This window comes from Labrus bergylta, chromosome 24 (assembly GCF_963930695.1).
Source record: "Labrus bergylta chromosome 24, fLabBer1.1, whole genome shotgun sequence".
In the NCBI taxonomy this organism is placed as follows: domain Eukaryota; kingdom Metazoa; phylum Chordata; class Actinopteri; order Labriformes; family Labridae; genus Labrus; species Labrus bergylta.
In genome coordinates, this window is record NC_089218.1 from 4,148,442 (window position 1) to 4,172,694 (window position 24,253).

The window sequence follows — 24,253 nt, forward strand, 5'->3', positions numbered from 1 at the left end:
GAGGGAACGGGGAGGAGGAGGGGAGGGATTAAATAAATAAAATGAGGCAAAAGGTCGGGTTAGTGTCCTCTCACCTCGCTGGTGTTGCAGATGTCTCCCAGTGTGGCTCCACAAGCTTTTCCCGGTGTGGCGTTCCAGGGAATAATACCTACAGGATCAGAGAGATGAAACATCAGAGGGCTGCCGCTTCCTCATCTGAGACAAGAAGCTTTTTCCTCCCCCGAGACTCTGTGATTGATGGCATTATGAATTAGGCTCGGATAAAGATTAAAGGAAACGGGGCTGTGGCTGTGCGGGCCTTTGAGCCCCTCCTACAGGAAAAATATGGGTCATTATTATAATCTTAACTGTGAAAAGATTCTTCAACACTGGATTGCATAGGCTTACTTCAAATTGTCAAAACAATAAAGTTACAAAACCTTCCACTCCTCAACTGCAGATCCTGGTCTGCTGATAATAATCAGATGACTGCCAGTAATTGGGGTTAATATTTCATACAGTGGAGTACAGTACGACTGCCAAAGAAGCATATGTGATCCTCATCCTACTTTGTGAGCGGGCCAGCTGTCCTTCAAATGTGGGTCACATACTGTACATTAGACCATCCAACAGATAACCAGATATGCAATCACAGGAGAGGGTCAGTGTGTAATACTGATGGAAGGTAGATTTCTATAAAGGTCCAATCAGGCTCTCAATCATCTTTGTATGTTTGACCTCTTCATATGAAAAAAAGACATTTAAAGCACATCAGAGCTGGTAAGAGTCAGGACTTTTGCATCATACTGTAGTGTAACTGTTTAATGGCAGTAAGGGAATATGTGCTCAATACAAAACCATTTCTTGAAATAGAGAAATATGAAATGCTTATGGTGGCTTACTCAAATTTGACTGAAAACAAGAAAATGGCTTCCAGCTTTTGTTGCCTAAAGAAACGTGAAAAGCAGCTCATAGATACGGTGGCTGATAAGTGCAAAGCAAAATTACAATTTTTGCGACAAATTTACATTTTGAAAAAGCTTTTTACATTTTTAGAAAACAAAATTACAAAACCAAAAACACTTACACCAAGGAAAAAACACATTTACATTTTAGAAAACAAATTTACAAGATGTGAAACACTTTAACAATCCCCAAACAAATTTACAAACGACCGAATCTTGACAAAATGGGAACGTACCAAATGTCGGAAGTGACCCGGACCTGATCGAGCTAAGTGATTGTTTGGGGACTGGTAAAAGTATTCTGCCTCTTATAAATTTGTTTTGTCCTTAGTAAGTGTTTTTGGTTTTGTAATTTGTAAAAGTGTTTAACACTTTGTAATTTTGCTTTGCACTTCCCAGCCACCGTACATAGAAGCTAATATGGGTTAGCTTTACAAAAATAAAAAGCATTAGGTGTTTATGGGAAAGTAAGCTTACTACTGTACAATGAATATTATACACGGCTTATGATTGCGAATGTTTTTTTTATTTTATAAATAAATATTTGTAGTTCATTGTAATGATGTTGCAGAAGAATTTGTTTATTAGTGTGAATTAACTTTAAAGAGATATAGCCTGGACCTTATGGTGGCGTATTAAACCTGACGTAAAAGACACTTCCTGTGGTTGTTAATGATATCTAACTTAAGAGAGTTATGGCTTGTACACGACGCTCCTGATGGATGATAGTGTTTCTAAAAGCTTGGTTTCTCTCTTTATTTTTCTCATCCTGGAGGTAATTCCTGGACTAGATGTGTCAAAACAATCTGTGAAGTGCAGAGATGTTCTTTCATGTGAAAAGCTAAAAGCATTTATTGACGAGGCTCGCTGGCACTTTTTTCTCGCCTTGATCAGAGGAAGTCCTCTTTAACTATGGAGATATGTAATCTTCCTCTGCAGAGCAAACACCTCGGGGGTACACGACAGGTTGCTTTTTGTTTTGGCAGGTGAGCTAAAAAGAGAGATCAAACCGTGAAGGCATTGCTTTGTGTGTCCAGCTGATTGTGCTTCTCACAAAACTCTTATCCTTTTTTTAATAAGAGTCCTGTTTGGGTTGTTTCTAAAAATTCTCTTTATGGTGTGATTATCTTTTTAGTTTACCTGCAAACAGACATGAAACACTTGATATCCGGTCACATTTAAGCGAGCCCATAAGTAAGAGGACTACAGCTCCAAACTGAGTATTAATCATATTGCAAATACCTGAATATTGTTTTGTTTTAAAAGCCGACATAAAGATGATGCTTGTTAATTTAAAGGGTTATTTTTGGTTGTCAAAATGCGGTTTTTCAAAGCCCACCTGTCCTACAAGTTCTTCTCCTGCACACCTGATCCAATTACACTCTGATGAAAATGTGTCACCCTGAATTAGATCAGGTGTGCAGGAACAGAGCAGGACCAAAATGACAGAGGACAGGGTGGCCTTGAAAGCTGGAGGAGGCTGCTTGGAATAAAAAGAATAAACGTTATCAAGGGGGGGGGGGTCATCCTGTCATACAGCAGCAGAGTTTCAGAAATAGATGAATAAGGTACATGAAGGACTGCATCAGGAAGTTCAGGAAATAGAGATCACATCATTTTAGTGGGGTTAAGGTGTGAGGACTTACCATACTGCCTTACGTCCACACAGATGGAGTCAGGCGCGGTGATGTTGGAGTCGGGAGACCTCATGGCAGCGCAGGTGTTCCACATGTTGAAGAAGAGGAAAACGGGTATCGCCGTGAAGCCGAAGATGGCGAGGAAGGCCAGGAAGAGGATGTAGGTCAGGAACATGAACTGAGGTGAGTAGAAGATTAATTGTTGTGATGTAACAGAGAAAGCAGGTTAACATATATTCTTTTATCCACACACACACACACAAACGACACAGTAAGTGTTAAAGCTAATGTTTCTGGACATCTGCAGCAATTAGAGTAATCAGGCTAGAAAGGACAAACTGTGCCAGTGTTGCCCTCAAGGCCTCCAGTAGGATGCCGAGTGTTGGTGTGTATTTTTTATTTTTTTTTGTGTTCGTGTGAGTCGTTAACATGTGAAGTGGAGGTGTGAGATTTTGCCTCTCCAACACTTTCCCCGGTGACCTTTGCTCTGGCGCGTAAGCCTCTTTTTCACAAAAATCAGCTTTGATATCGCTGAAAAGTTATTAAATCTCGTTTTGATGCCTCGGTTTCTCGAGTGTAACCGGGTCAGTGGGCGCGATAGTTCGCGGCAGCTGTTTGAGCGCGTGTGGACGTACGAAGGCGGTGATGCAGCGTCCGCACACGGTCGTCTTGAAGTCGCTCTGCAGCTCCTTCTTGATGGCGCTGGTGGTGTAAAAGCCCTCGGCGAGCAGGAGGATGGCGTAGACGAAGAAGAAAGAGGCAATGCCGTAGATGATGTACTGAAAGATCTGGATCCTGAACAAAGAAAGGAAATAAACGACCGTGTTTAAACATGAGCGGCGACATAAATATTTTCAAAATAAAACACGTCTTTAGTCCGAAATGAAAATAACGGGGACGCGTGTGAGCGTGGAACTGATAAGAGAACTTACACCATGGCGAGGGTGGCGTGGTCGGTTGTGATTCGGGAGAAGTGGATCTCCAGCATGGTCAGGGTGCCGGTCAGCGCCACGTGGCCGCAGCCGCAGAACAGGGCCACGCCTGAGAAGCAGAGGATGGTGGCCACCAGGGAGGCGTAGGGCACCCCGCCCAGACACTTGATGCAGCACTCGAAGCATCCTGTAGGGGGAGACGGAGAGATCCTGTTAAGTCAGTGACAGAAAATCACGCTCTCATACCCCAAAGGCAAAAACCTCAGTGACATCACGCTTAACATTTTTCCTCTTCAGTCATGATTTTGGGTTATGATTCAAATTAAAACAACATGTGATAACCCGTTTGCCAAAGCAAGTGAGAAAGTGTTTAGTAACTGGTTGAATGCTGATGTTAGCTCATGTCTTACACGATCTCATGGGCTATATGTCCCTTCAGGTTTGAATCCAGAAGCTGAAAACATTCATATGACTTGCTAACCAGGACCCCAGGGAAGTTAGAAATGTCCCGCACCTGAGGTCACTGTGCGACAAAAAAAGAATCAAAGAACCAACTATCTAGGTCACACAGGAAATGTTTTCTTGAAGCTGTGTTGGGAGTTTTACGGAGCAACACGCTGCAACACGCCAGCTCACAAAGCATCTAGATGTTCTGTGGTGACGACACTCGCCGCAACACTCGGCGGCCTTTAGTCCACCGTTGTTCCAGTTCTGACTCACGCTGAACCTGCGTCCATGATCTTAGCTGGGGATGATTCAGCCGCATGTGTGTGTGTGTGTTGCTTGTGTCACGCTTGTCTCTCTGAGTCTACAAGAGAAAGGGCCGCACTTCTCCCTGTCAGGCATGTCGAGCGGCTAATCATAGCATCTTTCACGGTGAGTGTGCGTCGGCTTTGAGCTCAGCTGGGAGCGCTGAATATTACATGTAAGCCGCGCTACATGCTCGCATCCTGCGCCGCTGAAAAGCTCTTTCTCCCTTTTTGTGTTTGGAGAAACAAGTTTTCCTTTTTCATGACTAGATAGTATGAATAACTCATGAAGAAATCCAGCTATTTTCTCGGGCATGAGGCAATGACATTTAATTTGCACTTGTTTAGAGTCATACCTTTTTAAAATACTGCCTGGGGACATTTAAGTGGAATTCAAAATTCATGCAAATTAGCACAAGTTGGCCTGCACACCTTGCATTCATTTTCATCGTTCTCATTTTTCACAACACCAGAATAACGGTTTAAAATGATCCCCTGTGCTTGAACTATGATTTGAAATCAGAACATTTGTTTTTCCATCAACCGTGGCTGCGTGCAAAGCTTCCTGCGCGCGTTACGAGCTACATGGGAGAGCACAGCGCGGTGCATTCTGCTCCCATCACAGTCAGGAGAGCACAAAGAGGGATGAAAAGGAGGAAAATAACACATTGTATCGAGCCGCATCTTATATAACACACCCGTTAAAAATAGATCCTCCAGCAAAAGCAGGAAGTAACTCTGCAATAAAAGGGAAAAAATGAACGGCCCTCTGTGTGCCACTTTGCTGTTTCCATGGCAACCTGCTCCAATCGGGAACTCTAGAGCATCCTCCCCCCTCCTCCCCCATGCACAAGAGTTTGTTGAATCTACACGAGTATTTGTAAAAGCCTTGTCTGCATGACTGACTGTGGAGCATCATGTGGAAGCCGTCGTCCTAAAAGCTGGTTTTAAAGACCGGGCAGTGTTTCAAGATCACGGACGGTTGTTATTGACGAGTTTAAAAGAGTAGATTGATTTCATCCAGCTGGGTAGTAGAAGAATAATCAATATTATTACTGCTGGTAGATGTGAGTTAGCTCAACACTTTGGGTGAAACATCTTGAATGATAGTAAATGGATTGATATCAATATTACTCATTTTATTAATAGTTTCTAATGATAATTTAATGTTTTTAAAAGTTATGTGGGATTACCTCACACATTTATGTTCTGAATTGTTATGGCTTTTGTCGTCCGCTTTGACCATAACCTTTTTATTGCATGACCAAAATGACCGTTAGCTTTAACTGTGAGTCGTGCTTCGTCCCGATTAGGAAATCATCATTGACATTGTAGCTACGTAACATTTTCATTTTCTTTTCTTTTTTTATTTCGAACATGTTTTTAAAATAAAATAAAACATACATTACAAACAAAGCAAACAGCAATCAAAGCAGACTTTCTGTAGTGGCTCGATTATTTTTCCTTCACCAGTCCATGTTGGAAAAAGGGTGTAAAGATGAAGTTAAATAACTCATCCAGTCCGACCCCTTTTATCTTTTTAGCTTAATAAATTAATCCAAGGCTAAGCTTTCAAAAATAAAGTCGAATAATACAGATAAAAAGTAAGAAAAGCAACAGATGTAATGTATTACACACATTAATTGGTAGACTGTACAGACCTTACAACTGATAGTGAGTCAGTTTTCCCATCGACTGCTCAATTTTATATTTGTTAAATATGTTATTCTTGAAAATGTGTTTAAACTGTCCTAATGTTTTACATGTTTTCATTCATCACTGCAGCTGTTCCATAAATCAACACCCTTCGTTGTCATACAGTGTAGTTTCATGTTGGTCCTTACTGCTGGTTCTGAGATTGTGTTAACTGTCCCTCTGCTGAAAAAACTTTTGGATACTGTTCGGTATCTGATCATTTTTAACTTTGTGCATGATTTGAGTGGTTTTAAAGTCGACCAAGTCCTTAAGTTTCAGTGTTTTCAGTTTGATGACGAGTGAGTTGGTTGGTTCTCTGTAGTTGGAGTTAGTTATAATTCTTATCATTCATTGTGTTGAGAATGTTAGCATGCATTCAGGCAAGCAGGCAATTTACTCAAAGCAACCTAGTACACAAGTAGGGGGTACACAACGTGTTGTTGCATTACCCCATGCTCCCTGTTCTATTCTGTTTTGGACATGTGACCTTGTATTCATAGGTGCAGTAACACTGAGGGAACATAGACACACTCCTGTTCGTAGGCTACAGCCTCACTGAGGTGTTACTTACAGTGACTTTATTTTCCAGACAGTGAAACAAACTTTTTGAGTTCAGATTCACTGAGAAGCCTAAAGTTAATAAAACACTCAGAAAATGAGCTCAGACAGTTTTTGAAGTACATAACAGGTGTCATCTGAAATCAAAATAAGTAAAGTTTAGCTTCTGTGTGGGAACTAACACTTCCAACAGCATTGGGTCATGAAGTCTTTCCAAGATCTGTTGTGTTCTGTCTCGTGTTGACCCGTTCAGCGCGTGGGGTCATGTGCGAACACTTCCTCTCCTCTCCGTGTCAGGGTGAACAAAAAAACAACGATGTTAATCTAAGATGCTCCGCTTCCGAAGTGTGCTGCTGCTGCTGCTGCTGCTGAAAGACTCTGAGTTGCGTAACCTCGCGGAGGCTCGTTGCATAATAGATCCAAATCCTATTAATGTTAATGAAGGGAGCGGGCTGATGGAGAAGGTGCAGCTGATAAGGCTGGATGGCTCCAGAATCCTGAGCTGAGAAACAGGCCAGGCCCCTCAGGGCGGCGGGGGGGGGGGGGGGGGGTTTGCAATGGACTTGATGGTCGATACAATGAGGACCAGGAGGCTGTTTATGAGCTGCTCTGCTCTGACACTCCATCCTGATATAAGGCTCAATCTAAACAGGTAATTCAGCCTGTAAATCTGCCAAGAGAAGGTTACGAAGCCTGCTGAGTGACGTTATAATCCATCTTTTTAAACACGGATCATGAGTTTCCAGGCAGCTTCATCTTGATAGTCATAAACTTTTGCTTCACCTCTTTTTGAAGGTGATTAAAGAAGCCACATTTAGCTTCTTCAAGCTTACATTTAAGATGTATCCGCAAAGTGCACAGGCTTTAAATATTCCAGCTCTTAACTCTATCTGTGCTGCTTCACGGCTGACTTCACAGGTCTGTTTTAAACGCTGAGCGGGCCCATTATCTGCTCCGCCTGTGGCTACGACTGTTTGTCAGCCTCAGTTTTAAAGCCCACTAATGGGAAGCGGACAGGCCGGAGTGGTCAGCTCCAGCCGGCCCTAATGGAAATCAATGGACTATTCATTAGAGTAGAATTTAGGTGATACACAGCGAGGCCTTCATACCTCTTCTCCTCTGCTCCCTCTGTTGAAATACGACTGCATGCCCACGCTGTACTTACAGTGAGCCAGCTGGAGTTAATCGCCGAGACAATATGCTGCGGTCCCGTTACAATGCTGTATCATACATCATCTCTGCAATCTCAGGCCGAGGACCGTGCATCAGGTGGTGGGAACGATTCCCCCGGCTGTTACAGGAAGAAAGCACTTGAGCAAGACTGGCCAAATACGACAGAACAAAAGATTTGGGAATTTGTTCATTTTCTCAAGCGACAGAAAAGCAAATAATTTGATGGACAAGAGCTGCAATTAGGATTAAATCCCCCCGCTGCTTGAGCTTGTTCTCCTTCCAAAAGCGCTTCCAAGAACTAGAAAATGTCCCACTGCTTAAATTAGAATTTCAATTTGTGGCAGAGGGTGACGGTTAAGTGAAAACATGATAATAGAGGCCTGCTCTTTTATTGTTTTGTTTTTTTTAACACAAAGACAAAAGGGAGGGCAATTAAGAGACTGGGGAAAAGGAAGGTGCGGATTCGAGAGCAAAAGGAAGAAGCGGTGAATGGAAAAATGAAGGCCAGGGAGAGCGATCGAGAGAATGCACGGAGTGGAACAAAGCCAAGAGGAAGAAGAACGGAGGAGGTGAAGAAAGAGGCAGACTACAAGGAAGAAGAAGAGAGATAGAAAGTGTGAGCGGAAAAAAAGCAGTTATAGGCCTCGGGGCCGGCGAACAGCAGTTGCCATGGCAACGTGTTACCCACGACCCAGTTCAGCGGTAGCGTATAGTCGTTTCGCACGTACTCACACACGCACCGATGTCGAGTGATTTAACCTCAGTCCAAACCTGGAGATGGGTGCTAAGCGGTGAAAAACAGTCGGCACAGTTTGTGAAAAGTGGGTGGAAGGGAGGTGAAAAGAAACCGCGACTAACTTCCCCGGGGCAAATTTTTAGGAAGTGGGTCAAACAGATGATGTATTGTTTTACATCAAAGACAGAAATATGGAGGAGAGGGATGATTCTGTCTATTCAATCTTCTTCAAGCACTGTTCAGTGACTCTGCAACAGATTGAAACACAGAGGGGGGGCGCGGTTATTAAAAAAATGTAACTTTGTGAACATTAACCGGTGTTACGGCTTAAAGAGTGACCGTGTTAACTGGTGGCTTTCAGTCCAATGCGTCTGTGGTTGTCGTAGTTAAAGACGCGGAAGTGAGATCACAATTAAGCCATCCGTTAGGGACGCTTTCTGTCACCAGCATCTGTTGTAACTATGGCAACCACAGACACCAGATCTGATTTGAAGATGAAAAGCCAGCCGGAGTTGCAGGAGAAATACGAGGACGAGTAAAGAAGCAGTCACAGCAACATTTTTACAGGTTTTCTTTACAACATGATCGTTAACATATTCTAAAAAAAAAACACACCTCCCACACAATCGATCCAAAAAGCTCCAAATGGTTTCGGCACGTTCGAGTTTAACAAAGCATAGCATGCTCCAGGTCGTCACCTCTCACTCTCCCCTCCTCTGTGGTAATGCTTTGCTTCCTCAATCAACCACGTCCACATCCCTCAAGTTCATGTTGCCTGACAAACACATCATCAAAAGGTCATTAAGGAATCTAATGTAGCAGCAGGCGTCACACACAAAAAAAAGCTCAAATCTCTGTTTTCTCCTTCAGCAGCTTTCATATCGTCATCTTGAGAAAATATGTATCTGCTGTATTTCCTTGCTGCCATGCCTGCAGAGCAAAGTTTCTGTCGTGAGAGAAAGATTACATTGTAGGTAATCATTTCCCATAAGCCGTATCGCTGAGTGGCACAGCGTGATTATCGCCAACTGCTCGCGCGAACTCTGCATCTGCCAGGAATAACGCCGTTAATAAAGCTTTGTGAATATTTCAGCGGCCGGTCTGCTCCCTGCCTGCGGCCGGATTCCAATTCAGATGTTCTGTGTTCATTATGGGGCAATCTTGTGTGACTGTATGGTTAGATTCCCACTAGAGTGGAGGAGAACATGAGACACAGAGGAAGCGAGTAAGAAAAAAAGAAAAAGGCCACATCTGTTTGTTTGCAGCAGACTTGAGCCTCAACAACACACAAACTTGTAACCTCATAACTTCAGCTTGGGAGATTTCCGTCTTTCCACTTGAGTTGCAGGATGAAATGCAACTCTGAGCTTTTATGGGAACATGAGAACCGCATCGTCATGAACAAAGCTGTGTTTCCTGAAGGGATTATTCTTCCTTTTTTTTACGACTTGGGTCTTGTTTTGTAGTTTTACTCGTTGTTTCTAAGTTGCAACACAATTAAAAGTAATTGTTCGAATCTGGGAAGATTTGAGTGAGCTGACTCAAAATGTTCGCACTAATCTCGTCAAGTGTTCATTTAAGTGGACATTTCCTTTTCTCAGTTACTTGGTTGTATATTTGCATATGCAGTTTCTGATAGTAAGAAGATGACAGACCAAACGTTGCAGTACCAGCAAAACACAAGGAAGAGCATAACGCTGAGTGGCTGAACTTCTTGAGGAAAGATTTTCTGAGTTGAGTCGGAAGCAGCAGATCAGGCAGTGATCAGCAAGCGCAATCGGGCTGGAATCCGTCCCCTCTTAAAAAAAAAATGAGTAAATTCTGGTGAGTCTGCCTGAAATGACACCGCCTGGCTTTAGTGATGTCGTCAAAATGAAACCCCCGCGACAATAAACTAGAGTGATCCTTATCCTATTGATCCTTAGATATCGCAGATCGTTGGCACAAGCACAGACGTCGGTATGCTTTTTGTTTCATTTCCTGTGAGAGAAAAAATCTCTCTAATACCTCCTTCCTCGTCTTATCTGATCAGCGAATGTTTTCTATAATCGGCTTGTTTGTGGCGTTGATCAAGAGGACACAATATGCTTTGAGCCAGGTAAGAGGATGACGCCATTGGCCATCACGAGTCCAAACTAGAAACCTCTTTTTCTCCCCCCCCCCACCACCACCACTCATAACTGACCCTAATCTTGGCTGGTTTTTCAGCTTCATGAATGTCACAAGGTCAGCATCTGACCAGGCGTAATTGAGCACGCTGGACTGTGTGGTGCTCAAATCCTGTTTTGGCCCACTACTGGATGATCAATACTTCTGATCCTCGCTCATCTGCTGGATGATGTTTCCCTTCATCTCTCCATCTCTCTCTCTCTCTCTTTCTGGAGCCAATCTGGGCTAAACTCTGACAGCTGGGGTTAGGGACTCGACTCCCAAGATGCACACCAAACACACTCGACCATGATGAATGTGCACAACAACAAAATAAAAAAGACACATAACAGAAACGCACACGCAGATGGTGCAAACATGAGAGGGAACGCTCACAGATGCGGCGAAAACACACAAACTGTTCATCTGGTTTAAATTACAGTCAGCTTGTTTGCATGTGATCCACCATGTCACGTCTACGCTGTGTAAGCCAAAAGCAAAGATTACAGAGAAGAAGTCATTTGAAGAGCATCACACCAATAAAAAGTAACTTCACATTGAGCTGAGCTAACCAACTGTTAGACAGCTGAATGGATCTGTTCTTCAGGTGAGTGAAGGTGGGGTTGTTCGTCTGAATTCTTGTGCTGCCTTGCTCATGGATTCACTAAAAGTTTAAAGAAGAGAGTTTACAGAAATTTGGACTTCTGTCTTCTGTCTTGACTTGAAGGAAAGTTAACTTTTTTCTTTGTAAATGATAATCTCATTGGTTTGACCACAGATGTTGTCGGTTTCTCACCTGTATTACATGTTAGTTTTATTGTTTGATTCGGTGATTTGAGGCAAGGTAAGAAATATCTGAACAAAACTAGATTCAAACATTACGACGCAACATATTTGATGAGGACGAAGGAAGAAGCTGTGAAGAATTATAAGATAGGAATCAAAGCTTTAGATGAGGGGGCTTATAAAGTTAAAGCTCCTGTGAGGAGTTTTTTTCGCTGGTTATGAAACCGACTCAAAATTGACACAGAAGCCTTTAAATTACCTTTAAAAGCAAATCAGTAAGTTTCACACGGGAGCTTTAAACTTAAAGATATGTTGGAGAGATAAAGACTGGCAAAGTTTTTCAGTGGTGAATAAAGTCAGCTAATGTGAGATATGGTGGCGTATGTCGGCAGGATACTTGAGATACTGCTAGAATTGGATATGTGAGCTAATTTGAGATTTTGTTTCTAATGTTTTTAGCGATTTTTTTTTTTGATTTTGAGCTAATTTTTACGCAATATTTTAAGAAATATGTATTTTGTTCCTTTAAGACAGTGAGGTATAAGCGGAATCCACAGCTGAACTTTAACGGGATGTGTTTAAAACTCTCCTGGCACAGTGTGCAGTGACATGAACAGAGTTGACATTTGGTCCACTGACCGCCTACAGAGTGAGCGCTCTCCAAACAGAGATCTTTTTGTCTTTCCTCGTCTTGTTCTTGTCAGAGGCTGAATCACCTGTCCTGAGCTGCCGTCCGCTGGCTCAGCAGAGCGCAGCAAAAAAAAAAAAAAGCCATTAGTTTCAGTTCTGTTCCACCGCAAATATAAAATGGCCCTTCTGGCCAGAAGTGCCGTGCCATCTCACTAAACGGCTCAGCGGCCGGTTACGCAACCAAACTTGGCGAACGTCACTTTCCCTGAGATGTCAAAGAAGTCGGTGGCCCTCCCCTGGCCCCTTTGCCTCCACTCGCCACCCCCCCCCCCCTTGATGTGATTATGGAGATTCACTTTCCTTCAGCCTCAGGGGCTCGATGAACACTATTTGAGAGTGTGTGTGCGAGGCTGGCGAGCCCATCTGAGCGTGTACTTGCAATATGAGTAACTGCAGAGACTCTCATTTACTGTAAAACAGATACACTCTGTGTGAAGAAGAATATAGGCGACTGATAGTTCAGCAAATGTTGAGGGATTAGTTCTTTTAAAACAGGACCACCTACAGCTGAGACACACACTGACCCACACATGACAGAGGCCCAGTCGTTTATCGATGTCAGCCGCGGCTAACGATGACGAGTGCTAATCGGCATCAGGCTCTTTACGGGCTGTAGATGAGAGGAGCAGATTGGGCATCAGTGGGTGATGGAGGAAGGCCAGAGGAGGTTGGCATCACTCAGGAACAAGGCCTGCTGCGCCAACCTGCCACTTGCATGCTATTCATATCCCCACCGCAGACACGGGGTTCAAACATAGATGCATTGGCGGGCGGGCAGGCGGGCGGGCGGGCGGTGATGCAGCGAGTTATTCAGTCGCTTGTGTAATCCACCAGTTAATATATTAGCATTCTTCTCCACAAGTGAATGAAGTCTTGAAGAAAACATGAAGCAAATAAACAACTTCCCTTCACTTCTTTGCTGCAACAGCCTGACTGTCGGCAAACTACATATATGGCGGCTGATGTTAGCAATCGCTACATGGAGTTGATGCGTTTGAAATGAACGCCAACGTTTAAACGAGCTGACTTAAGCTACGGTGGCTAATGCGAGTTGATCTTGGCAAGCATTGGATTTTGGTGTTTTTCTGTTCGCAAACTATCTGCAGAAAACGAATGGCAACAAGCCGCTTCCACATTAAACAGTTTTTTTTATGAACATGCAAGCACAAACGGCGTGTTTAAATAGGAATGCGACCGCGGTGTGGGGACCGAGAGGGCTGAATAGGAACACAACGGTGCACCACACATTCTCGCCCACATGTGTGCAGAAATAGAGCTTCTTCTCCCACAGTGCACAGCGAAGCACCGACACAGACATTCCCCATGAACCACTCCTGGTCATTGACACGTAAACAAAGACAAGCGCACACACTGACCCCGACACACACACGCACACACACACACAAACATCCAGATGGAGGCTGACAGCATGCTTTGGGCAAATGGCTTCAAATGAGGAACACATGAGCCTCTCTCCCTGTGTGACGGCTTTCACATGCTCCCACAACCTCACACACCTCCAGGGCGAGAGGGTGTGTGTGTGTGCGTGAGGGATCATATGTGAGTGTGTGAAATGGAGCTAAGAAGGAGAGTCAGTAAAGGGCCTTCAAATGGGAGGAACACAAAGATGCATTGTTGAAGTTAACGTGCATAGAGTCTGATAAAAAAGTTGTTGATCTGACGATGCCAAATTGTTTTTTCGGAAAAGAAATGTAAATGAAGTCAAAGCATGAAAATGAAGTGGTGTTTAGTTTTGGTTGTTTGATATCCTGGAGTGAAATCTCAAACTGAAGGGCCCATCAGTTTTAACCTGGAGTTGAAGTCTCAACGTGTTGAACAGAAACATTAATTTGGGTTTTTTTTTGGGACTTGAAATGTGTTCTTAAATGATGTTGAAGCTTGGAGGTTAAAAGACTTTCTAAATCTATTGTGCAGGGAGCTTTGTGGCTTGATATAAAGACATGAAGTTGGAGAGTTTCAGCCCCAGAGAGAGATGGTTATATGTAACTGAGTCAAGCAGGAGAGACAGCTGTAGTAGGTCTACACATTTTGGAGTGTATGTGGGTGTGTGTGAGAGAGGAGAGCAGCTGAACACTGACAGCTCTCTGTGCTTAAAATCAGCTACTATCATGGTCAGATTTTCTAGTAGTAAAATGTATGGATCCTGGATTACCACCAGTAACAACCTGATATATTTGATGTGTTTATTGAATATTTCAGCATTAACGCATCTATCACAATGCGATAAAGATCCAATTTTTTTTTTTTTTTTTTTTTTTTTTTTTAATGATGCGTCTCCATACGTGGAAAAGAACGACCCTGCTGCTCTTCCCGGAAGTTGCTTACTTCATTTCAAAATAAAAGCAGGTTCGTATTCATACATGAACTAAAGTAACCTTAGCAAAAGGCAGTACAAAAATTCAAAATAAAAGCATCACAAAATCTGTTTTGAAGTGCAAAATAATTGAATTTAAACATGCGATTAAAAACTTTTAAAAATCATCATTTTAGTATTAATATATCTGCTTTTATTATGACTAGTTTAACTTTCTGTGCTTCAACAAAACCTGTTTTTTTTTGCACTTTAACTAGAGTAATGGAGGAATGTAGTATGGTGGGTAATTTTGAAGTTTGCAAAGCTACATTCAATAAATATGAAGAGACTAACTTGTGAATTACAGACATTTTCAGCCCTTGTTCATGGACTGAATAAAATAGGTATTTTCCTGTTTAAGGAGCGTGGAGGAGAAGCTTCTTAGGATTTGTGTGTGTGTTTGTGGCATTAGAAATGACCTGCAAAGTGGATTACAAGGCATAACAACACTGAACACGGGACGTACGTTTATTCACAGAAAAAGGGACACAAGTCACCTCTTGCCGCCCTCTGATATTTATGTATGCTTTCACAACAGCAACAATGATCCATGAAGAATTGAGATGTGTTGTGCAACATCAAATAAGTCGTGCTTGATCTACTGTAAGGTCAAGAAAGAAGAAGAGGGAACGCGTCCAATATTTATGAGAAACACGGACTAAATGTCAGCGCCAGCAGGAGAGGAGTCCAGCTCCTCTGTCATCAAACAGGTTTTTGGCCTTTAGATTTAAGGCCTCAACCTTTTTCCCAAGCTTTTCTCCCCAAGTGGCCTCTGTTGTACGATAAAATATGTGCCCTCCTGGCTTTGGCAAATTCAGGAGGCCACCCTTGTTCCTATTCCTGTGTAAAATCATCACCACTCATTAGCTTAAAGTGGTAACACAGTCCATTATTTTATTAAGCACGAGACAGAAACTGGAAACATATACAGTCGTAGATTATCATAGACAGATTATTGCTTAAAAACTTGAACAATGGGTGTACTGTATAAGATAGTATGAACTAAAAAAAAAATGGAAAAAGACCAAGTGTCATGGCTGTAGGTGACATTTGAAGCTAAAGGTGAGCCGTGGGTTAGCTTAGCTTAGCACAAACACTGGAAATTGAGGGAAACAGCCCGGCTCTGTTTGAAGGGAAACAACAAAGTCTAGCTCCTGTAAAATGTATAATTTAACAGTTGTTATCTTGTCTGATTTAATCCATCAATCCACCCCTTTATTTGATCCATATTTCAGTCAGTAACTTCTTGTAGTTAGAGCTGGTTGCCTAGCAACTGTTCCCAATTGTCTCCTGCTATTCTTGGCAGGAGAGCGGATAAGTGTGTTTCACAAACATTAGTCACCTTTACTTGATTTCCAGCGTCAGCTCCTGTAAATCTGTCATCTTGTATAACCTCTCCAGCAAAACATTTTGAACATCCTCTTCAGCTCGGGTCAAACGTCACAGATTTCACTTGAAAAAAACTTGAAAGCCTGATTAAGAGTGGCTTCCTTTGTGCTTCAGACGCTGCAGCGAGCTCTGCCCTGCCATGCAGAAAATTCGACAAAACCTGCACCCCTCCAGACGATGATGTAATCTCCTACGGTTCAGATCTGAACATTATTACCAAAGGCAGGCGAGCCAGCGTTATGTAAGAGCGACACACACACACACACACACACACACATGTACACACGTATCGATGAAAGATGGAAGGTGTGTGTGAACAGACCTATCATTCACAACAAAGGGGAGGACAGACAGACGCAGTGACAGTGACTTGAGATGAACTCAGAGCCGCTTTAAAGGTAAAAAAAAAACAAGAACGTCATGTGGGAGGTGCTTCCTCCATAATCAAACCGTCTCTTACTTATGAAATCAAATGTAATTGCGCCTCAAAGAGCATTGCTGATGTCATGCTGCACCTCTACTGATATACAGATTACAGATTATAGGACACAATCAAGCAAAAAGATCAATCCGTATACTCACAAATACCACCAACAGGATTATAATCCATGCCTCTGATCTGTGTTCATTTTTCCAGTTTGTAATTACTCTCAGCGCCACGTCATGCAGAGACGCCGCAAAGAGACACAACTGTGGCGCAATCAAGAACACAGGCAATTTAGCATAATTAAGGAGCTAATGAAGTCACAGCTAATCAGCATGCTCTGTGCAGCAGAACTATGAACGTATAGCATCTGGTGTTAAAGCAGGATGTAAAGATAAAATCACACATGTGGCTCTAAGGGGCTCTGTTCCCATATCTTTTATGATAATCATTTCTAGACGATGGATTTTGCTTTCAAGGTGTCTGAGTCAGGTACAATTTAATATGCTAATTAGATGTAGCCCCTTACATCCAGAATTCATGTTAAGATAACCTTACTGTTTTAACAAAAAGGGGCTCTGTTCTGACCACTTTTACTTATAGTTACTTGTAGACTTATTTCTTTTAGACTTGAAAAACAAGATATGAGATAACTTCCGCGTTTCCAGTCTTTATGCAAAGCTAAGCTATTTACTCCAGCAAAATCATTCATGTGTATCTAAAACTGACTTTTTTACGATAGCTTTTTTAATATTATTTATTGTCCAAAAACTTGCTTCTCATTGTGTCTCAATCAAACAAGATATTAAGGGCTAGCAAGCTTTGTTTCTAGTCTTTATGCTAAGCTAAGCTAACCCTGTCATTCTAAATTTGAACAAACATGTATGAGTGAGGAGTCTATCTTCTTGTTTAACTCTCAGCAAGACAACTAACTTAAAAAAAATCTAAATAAAAAGTTCTACACTTCCGGTTAGGTTGAAAATGTCAGTTTGACCAATCGTGAGAGGACATTTGAGGCTGACACATCATGATATTTTAGATTTAAACCTCAAAAACAGTCAGAATAGAAATAAGTCTTTTTTACTAAAACACCCAAGACAATAAGGATATAAACTTGGTTAAGACAGATACCGATAAGCAGATACTTAAAAGTAAAAAAATGCATTTTTTATAGTTTTCATTGGGATAATTTTTAAATGAAGCAGATGTTATGATGCAATGTTTCTTTTAACTTGTTTTCCCACTCATATGCTGATTTGGAGATGGGATTTGTTAATTATGCCCGACATATGGGGACCTTTAAGACATTATTGATAAGCATCTATAGCATACATTTCTGGTTTTGAATTAGCCACAGTTTTGTTTGATGATACGACGTTTGCAGGAAGTCGAACATTATGTGCATGAATAGTCACGTCATCAGGCGGTTATTGTTTTGATTTGTCCATTCCAAAACTTCTTACGTCTTTATGCTAAACCGGAAACGTGTTGTAGTGAAGCAGAAGAGGCAGCGCTGGCAAACACAAACACAAGCTCCTTACATGACAGCTCCTGCTTTCTTGCCCCCACTGTAAATCTTCAGCTTCTTAACGGACGCTATAAGCTGATGGTCAAATTCCAGATGTCAAAGGCACACACAAATGATTACACCAACAAATAGGCCATCCTCCAATCTAGTCTATTTGCGTCCTCTGGTGTGGGCGGTTCAATTGCATAACATCACACCTGGAGCACAGCTATAGTTCTGCTGCTTCAACATAAAACATGATTCAGGAATACAGAGGGTTAACTGTTAAGTATAAGTATGGCCACCCTCCTGCTCATTTATCCTCTGGGTCTTTAAACTCACTTACCCGCTCTGTAAATTGAAGATGCACAATAAAGCCTCTCATTGGACGGCAGCCTGTGTGTAGCAGCACGCCTCAGGAGAGGATGATGTAATGTCTTTTTGAAACATCGCTGCTGAGGGACACCCCACTCTTCTGCCTGCACCGTACGTCATACACAGATTGTGATATTACTGTGGCAGGGGCCAAAAGGTTATGCAGGAACACACAATTATCTCTTTTTTTTTTTTATAAAAGCTAAAGCAAAAAATCTGAATATTTGTTTCTAAATACTCACTTTAACTCTGCAACTTTTGAAACTGCTGCTGAGAAATCTGTAGCTCAAACCCCCTTTTCAAGAGGGAGCCTTTCAAACACAAAACCTTACATTGTAACAGGTATGCACGCATTAAAAGTGCAGCTGATGACGGACAAAAAGTCAGGAAAACAATGAGTGATGCTGTAAGGTAGCTGTGTGTAAAGCCCCTCTCTGCTCTCTAACAGCCAACAGAGCGAACAGGCAGATGAGCTGCACCGCCACTGCTGCTTACGCTGCACTCATTTGTACATTTAAAAAAAAATTGACTTCATTTTTACACCCTTATTCTACATCATATGTCATGTTGTCAGAGCTGCTTCACTTTAAACACCCCAAAGTGAAAGCTGTGATGATACTACCAATCCACAATGACAAACACATCAGTCACCCTCTCTGTAGGGGCAATGAGTTCTCCAGTGCACACGGACACACCTGCGCCATCCACCATCCCTGCACACATTCACCAGAGACACAGCAACAGTTTGGATGGATACAATTGTCTCATTTCAGGGTCGAATTCGGCGTGCACAGTAAACAGTTTTTATATTGATTGCAAAAACTGAAATTTTAGTAAAAGCCTTTGTGTGACCTCAAAATGACGATGACGTTATGATGTGACTTCAGTGATTGTTTATAAAGCATGGATTGAATGTGTGCAGCATGCAGTGGCTCCATTAACATGTCTGAGCAGCCAGCAGGGTTCTAACTGATGGACCCAGGCTTCATTTTGCGCCAAGTGCACCGCCGATCGTTCCTTTTGCATCCTCCTGCCGCGCACACCAAACACACAGGCTTCATATGTTGCAGAAGCGTCGACTAATGACGCTCCTGTCAGATCAGACACCGAGCCTGTGTTGAGGGAGGGGTTGATTTGGGGGGGGGGAGGGGGGTGGGGAGTTCGCCGATAACAATCGAAGCAGGGCTGCGGCTGCTGCACACCTGAAACAATGCACCGCGCAGAGAGCGCTGCGCCTCTCCATCAGCCGCTCATTAAGGCAGAAAATAAGCTCATGATGGTGCAGCAATGCAAAAGCAAAGTGGCATTAACGTACGCACCGTAAAACGAGATTCATCCACCCGCCCACCCTCTGATTCTCCCCCATCGGGCTTCAAATCCCCCTGTCGAAGGCGCAAAATCACACAGAAAACAAATGACGCCAGTGAATGGTGGGTTATAATCTCGACCATCTGGAGCAGAGGGACGAATCTTCTTTTAGTTTTGCGTTTATAAAGGTGAGAGGCAAAGAAGAGAGGAAGGAAAAAAAAAAAATCAACGCTATTGTGTCGCGCACAACCGAGAAGCCATTGCAAGTAGGTTAACCCGCTCAACCTAACGCGGAACGTCTCCAAAGAAAACACAAAAACGCGCAAATGTCAGCGACTGCTCGTGCGTACCTTTGCTCTCCTGCCCCTCGTCCTGAGTCTCCTCTGCGTTGGACTCCATGGCCGGCTTTGTCCCATCCATTATTATCGCGGAATATAGTCTCCTTGTGGCACTTGTACCTCACAGTCTGTGGATGGTGGAGCCTGCTCTGATGGTGCCTTGATGCTCTCTCTCTCTCTGTCTGTCTCTCGCTCTCTCTCTCTCTCTCTCTTGTACAAACCCTCCCTCCCCCTCCTCTCTCTCTTTCCTCCTGTTAAAGCTTAGCACTGTCTCTTTATGTAAAATAACAATCCAGTTTCAAGATGCAAAGGCGCTGTCAGATTGGATTTACTCCGCGCACTCGGATTAGCCCCCAAATGATGCCAGATAACGTATTCTGCCCCCTAGATCCTTCCTGACAGAGGAGGAAATGATGTTTATAGTTTAAAATACCTCTGGAACATCTTTCAGAGTGTCAAGATGGAAAGGTTCTGTTGGATTGGGTTCATTTGCGCAGACAGATTAGCCCCCTGAGTGATGCTGGATAAAGCATGTTACCTTTTTAACACAGAAGATGAAATGATATTCAGAGTTTTACTTCAGAAATACTTTCCTGGTCTGCCATGGTTACAAAATGCAATCCATATATTGGATTTATTTCAACATGTAGCCCTCATATTATGCAACATGGAGTATTTTGCCCCCTGAAACACTCTTAAAGTTGACAAAATGATGCTTATAGTTTCAAATAACTCTAAAATATCAGTTCTGGTGACTAATGGGGCATCAAAAAGCCAAGACCTTGTCTGTCTTGATTTATTTTGCCTGTTTGGATAAAGCCCCACATTTCTCCATCTAACAGACATCCTTAAACCCCCCAAAGTGAAGTCATGGCGCTCCAACTTTACACAGAGAAAGAGATGCTCATGATGCAACATTATACTCCTAATGAGACTCGGTTGTCCTGCAGATTCTCATGATGCAGAGATACTGTCACTTTTATTACATGTGGATTATTAGCCCCCAAAATTGTACCAAACAAAAAGAAAATGCTGTTTAAAATGTATATTTTACGTCTTTAAATATATCCACGGTGTTACATGATAATCTTTGAAAAGGCTCAAGATGCAAAGGAGCCATCAGATTGGGTCTATTTGCAGTTGGGGATAAGACCCCCAATTATACCACATCATGCATTATTAACCTTTAACCCCCTCTGAAGTGAGGGAAAGATGATGCACGTGGTTTAAAATTCTTCTTAAATATCTCTGTTGGTGATACATGATTGTCATTCAAGTGGCCATTGTTATTTAAGCATTTTTGATGATGTGCCATGTCCCTTGATTTGAGAATAAAACCGTTTTTATTACATCTTTTGTCTCAGTGGAGCAGAGGAGGATATAAGGACAAAATGTGCAGGATATGTAAATATGCAAACTCATGGGTACCCATGCATGCATGAACACACACACACACACACACACACACACCAAACCACACATTCACCGCCCCCTCTCCATCTGGTGAGTTGAAAGTGAGGGAGGGAGGGAAGGAGAGGAAGAGGAGTGCAAGAGAAAAGTGAGAATCTGAGATTCAGGGAAAGATTTTTCAATTGAATTCTTAGTTTCCTCTCATGGAAAATGGCCCGTGCGTGCAAAATTCATCACTCGTCATTTTTAATTTAACAGGTTAAGATATTTTAAGCAGCCAATCAGCATTAAGCAGACAAATGGAGGCCGTGTAGGAGGATGTTAAAGCCAGTGGGCGTGTTGAAGCAGGATGCTTAACACTCATTTCTAATGCTGTCAGGATAATTCCCATTAGGAAAGAGACGACAAACACACATAAGGAGGATGCTGGTTTCTTATTATAGCATGTGTGTTGTATAATGTGTCCATTTATAGTAAATTAAACTCACGTTTACTCCCTCTCAAATTGATCTGAGCTTTGATTGGATCTTTTTTTTTAACCAATCAAAGCCTCTTAACTGCTAAACAGCCATGTGCCGGGCTTTACTTCAGAGGGGAGCCTTTGTTTGACTCTGAGGGTGCTGATTGGCTGTGTGTCAAATCCCACAATCCAATGGGAACTCAAGCAAGGTGAGTCCCCAAATCCCTGGAATATTTATGAAAAGTGGGTGTGGTGTGTTTATCCAGGAAAAGGGGTGGAGGGGTGGAGGGATGGAGGGGAAAGGGGGGGGGTGTTACTGTTTCCATAATTCACCCCGTTTTTCTAATAATAAACACATCATGAGACAAAGGGAACGCCATCTGTCCAGAATCCTCTTAAAAAAGATTTGAATTCAAGCCCACGTGGCCCTGATTCAGACAAAGCTCCCAGTCCAGGACCCCCCCCCCTCCTCCCCAACACACTCACACTCTGTCTCTTTACAGACAGAGGTGAGCCCACCAGGCTCCTGATGTTTTTGCCTCCAACAAAGCATCAGACACCAAGAACGGCTGACGAGACAAACACGACATTTAGCAGATCCATTCACCCCCCAAGGGCGGAAATTAACACCACAGTGTGCACCATACGCTGCTGAATCAAAGGGGTCGCCGTCACTCTGACTTTTTGACATTTGAATGGCCCTCTGATATCGAGCCACCAGGAAACCTGATCCACCAAGGCGCAGGTTGAGAGTCTCTGTCGGGCATCACTGAAAACATAAGAAACGTCTCCGGAGCCAAAACAGACATTTTCATCATTCACAACTCTGAAGACAACGATGTTTTCAATATCTATCAGCAGGTAATATGACCTTTTAAATGCAGGTCATAGAAGTGACTGGCAGCTTTCTCATTTATTTTAGGAACATAATAAAGAAAGAAACTGATCATGCAACTTGGATAAAATGAAGAATGAAAGTTAAAGTGGAAAAGATATTTCTTACTGCTTAAAATGATTTCCCTTTTATAACAAATAACTTCCTGTTTCATCTCATGATTTAGACGCACACAAAAAAACAGCAACAGAGACAAAAAAAAAAACACAAACACCCTCAGCTGACAGTTATTAGGTTTTAGGGGTGAATTTCAAGCCCCCCTTTCCCCCACAGAACCCCCATAATCCTTTGCTGGGTCACACAGATTAAGGACTTGTCCAGAAGATGAGATACAGTGCTTGTTGGCACTCTTCACTGTCAGTCAGACAAACACACACACACACACACACACACACACACACACACACACACACACACACACACACACACACACACACACACACACACACACACACACACACTATTCAGTGGACTCAGGCCCAAACCTCTAACTCAAGTTGCGTTCCAGAGACGTCAGAAAGTCGGAAATCTCACAGTTCCTTTGCCTCTTCCAATTGGAATTCCGAGTAGGATGTCTTAACCCAGTTTTCCCAGGATGCAATTACTTCACCTCACTTGGAGGGAACTTTTCTCTGCATGAAAACGAACCGTAGTCATTGACGTACCTCCAGCAGTCTGCGCATTTAAACAAACACGTTACTAAATGATGGCCGAACAGACAAGACTTTAACCTGTCATCTCACAAGGTCCTGTTTACAGCTGGTCTTTAAATGCATTTTCACATCAAGCTGTTTGTGTACATGTCCAGATTATATACCACCTCCTCTAGAAGTATAAAGAGCAGCTCTAACAGTTCAAACTGTTGGTCCCAAGAAAGCAAAGGTTTGGTCTCCCACTAGTCATAAATTCATGTTTCATTATTTTAAGAATATATTTTTGGATTGTTCTTTATTTTCCTACTTAACTTAGTCGTCTTCTTCCCTTCTGTTTCTCGCTCCCTGTGTGTATTTTCACTACAGTAAGTCATTCTCAGCAGAGTCTTGAGTGCTTCCTGTTTTATTTTGTCGTTCTTTCTCCCAGTGTGTCGTGTGCTTCCTCTCCACAGTGACAGTGGGCCCCACACACGATTGTTAATTAGTCCCACCGGTGTTTGAACACCCTGAGTTTTTAGTCTCTGTTGTAGTTCTATTCTGTGTCAATTCATCGTCAAAACCTTCCTTGTGTCTCTGAACTCCTCGTGGGAATTATGAGGGTTTTTGTTTGGATTCTTCTCTTGTCTTCTTTTGTTGACTCCTGTTTGACTTCAAGTGGAAACTTGATGAATTGCAGGTTTTTGCATGTCTGCATTGGCTTCATTTTTCAACACCAGAGGTTAGCGCTTAATGAAATCTAGCATTTCTCATCCTGCAGGGTTTTTAAAAAAAGCTTAAGAACCACCAGTCTGCAGGATGGATCCTCTTGGGGGACATGAATATCTGTGCTACATTTTATGTCAATCCAATTGTTGTGGAGACAAAAACCAAAGCCGTTGGAAATTGTCGTCTTGGGACCATGAATCCAATCCAGTCGTTGTTGAGATAATTCAGCATGGACTAGAGCCACACTGCAATCCCCCTGACCCACAAAACTCTGCATTGTTTCATATTTATTGTTTGCATTGCGAGATTTGTGACGGAGAAAATGATTTGGCTTTGGGCCCGCTCTTCATATCAAAAGCGTGTGCGG

General features: G+C 42.6%; 1 protein-coding gene across 2 annotated transcripts in view; it reads right to left on the minus strand.

Annotated features, from left to right (window-relative positions):
• Window positions 1-24,253, minus strand: part of LOC110001004 (neuronal membrane glycoprotein M6-b) — a 37,272-nt gene that overhangs the window by 4,381 nt on the left and 8,638 nt on the right. Inside the window, exons 1-5 of one of the 2 annotated variants that reach the window (XM_020656399.3) lie at window positions 19,776-19,936; window positions 3,514-3,700; window positions 3,217-3,376; window positions 2,591-2,759; window positions 75-148 (exon numbers count right to left, since the gene is read on the minus strand). In XM_020656399.3, coding sequence (XP_020512055.1) covers window positions 75-148; window positions 2,591-2,759; window positions 3,217-3,376; window positions 3,514-3,700; window positions 19,776-19,845 — 660 coding nt within the window. In that variant the 5' untranslated portion in view covers window positions 19,846-19,936. Of the gene's footprint in view, window positions 1-74; window positions 149-2,590; window positions 2,760-3,216; window positions 3,377-3,513; window positions 3,701-19,775; window positions 19,937-24,253 lie in introns of those variants that run through there. The other variant, XM_065951691.1, reaches the window with a different exon arrangement.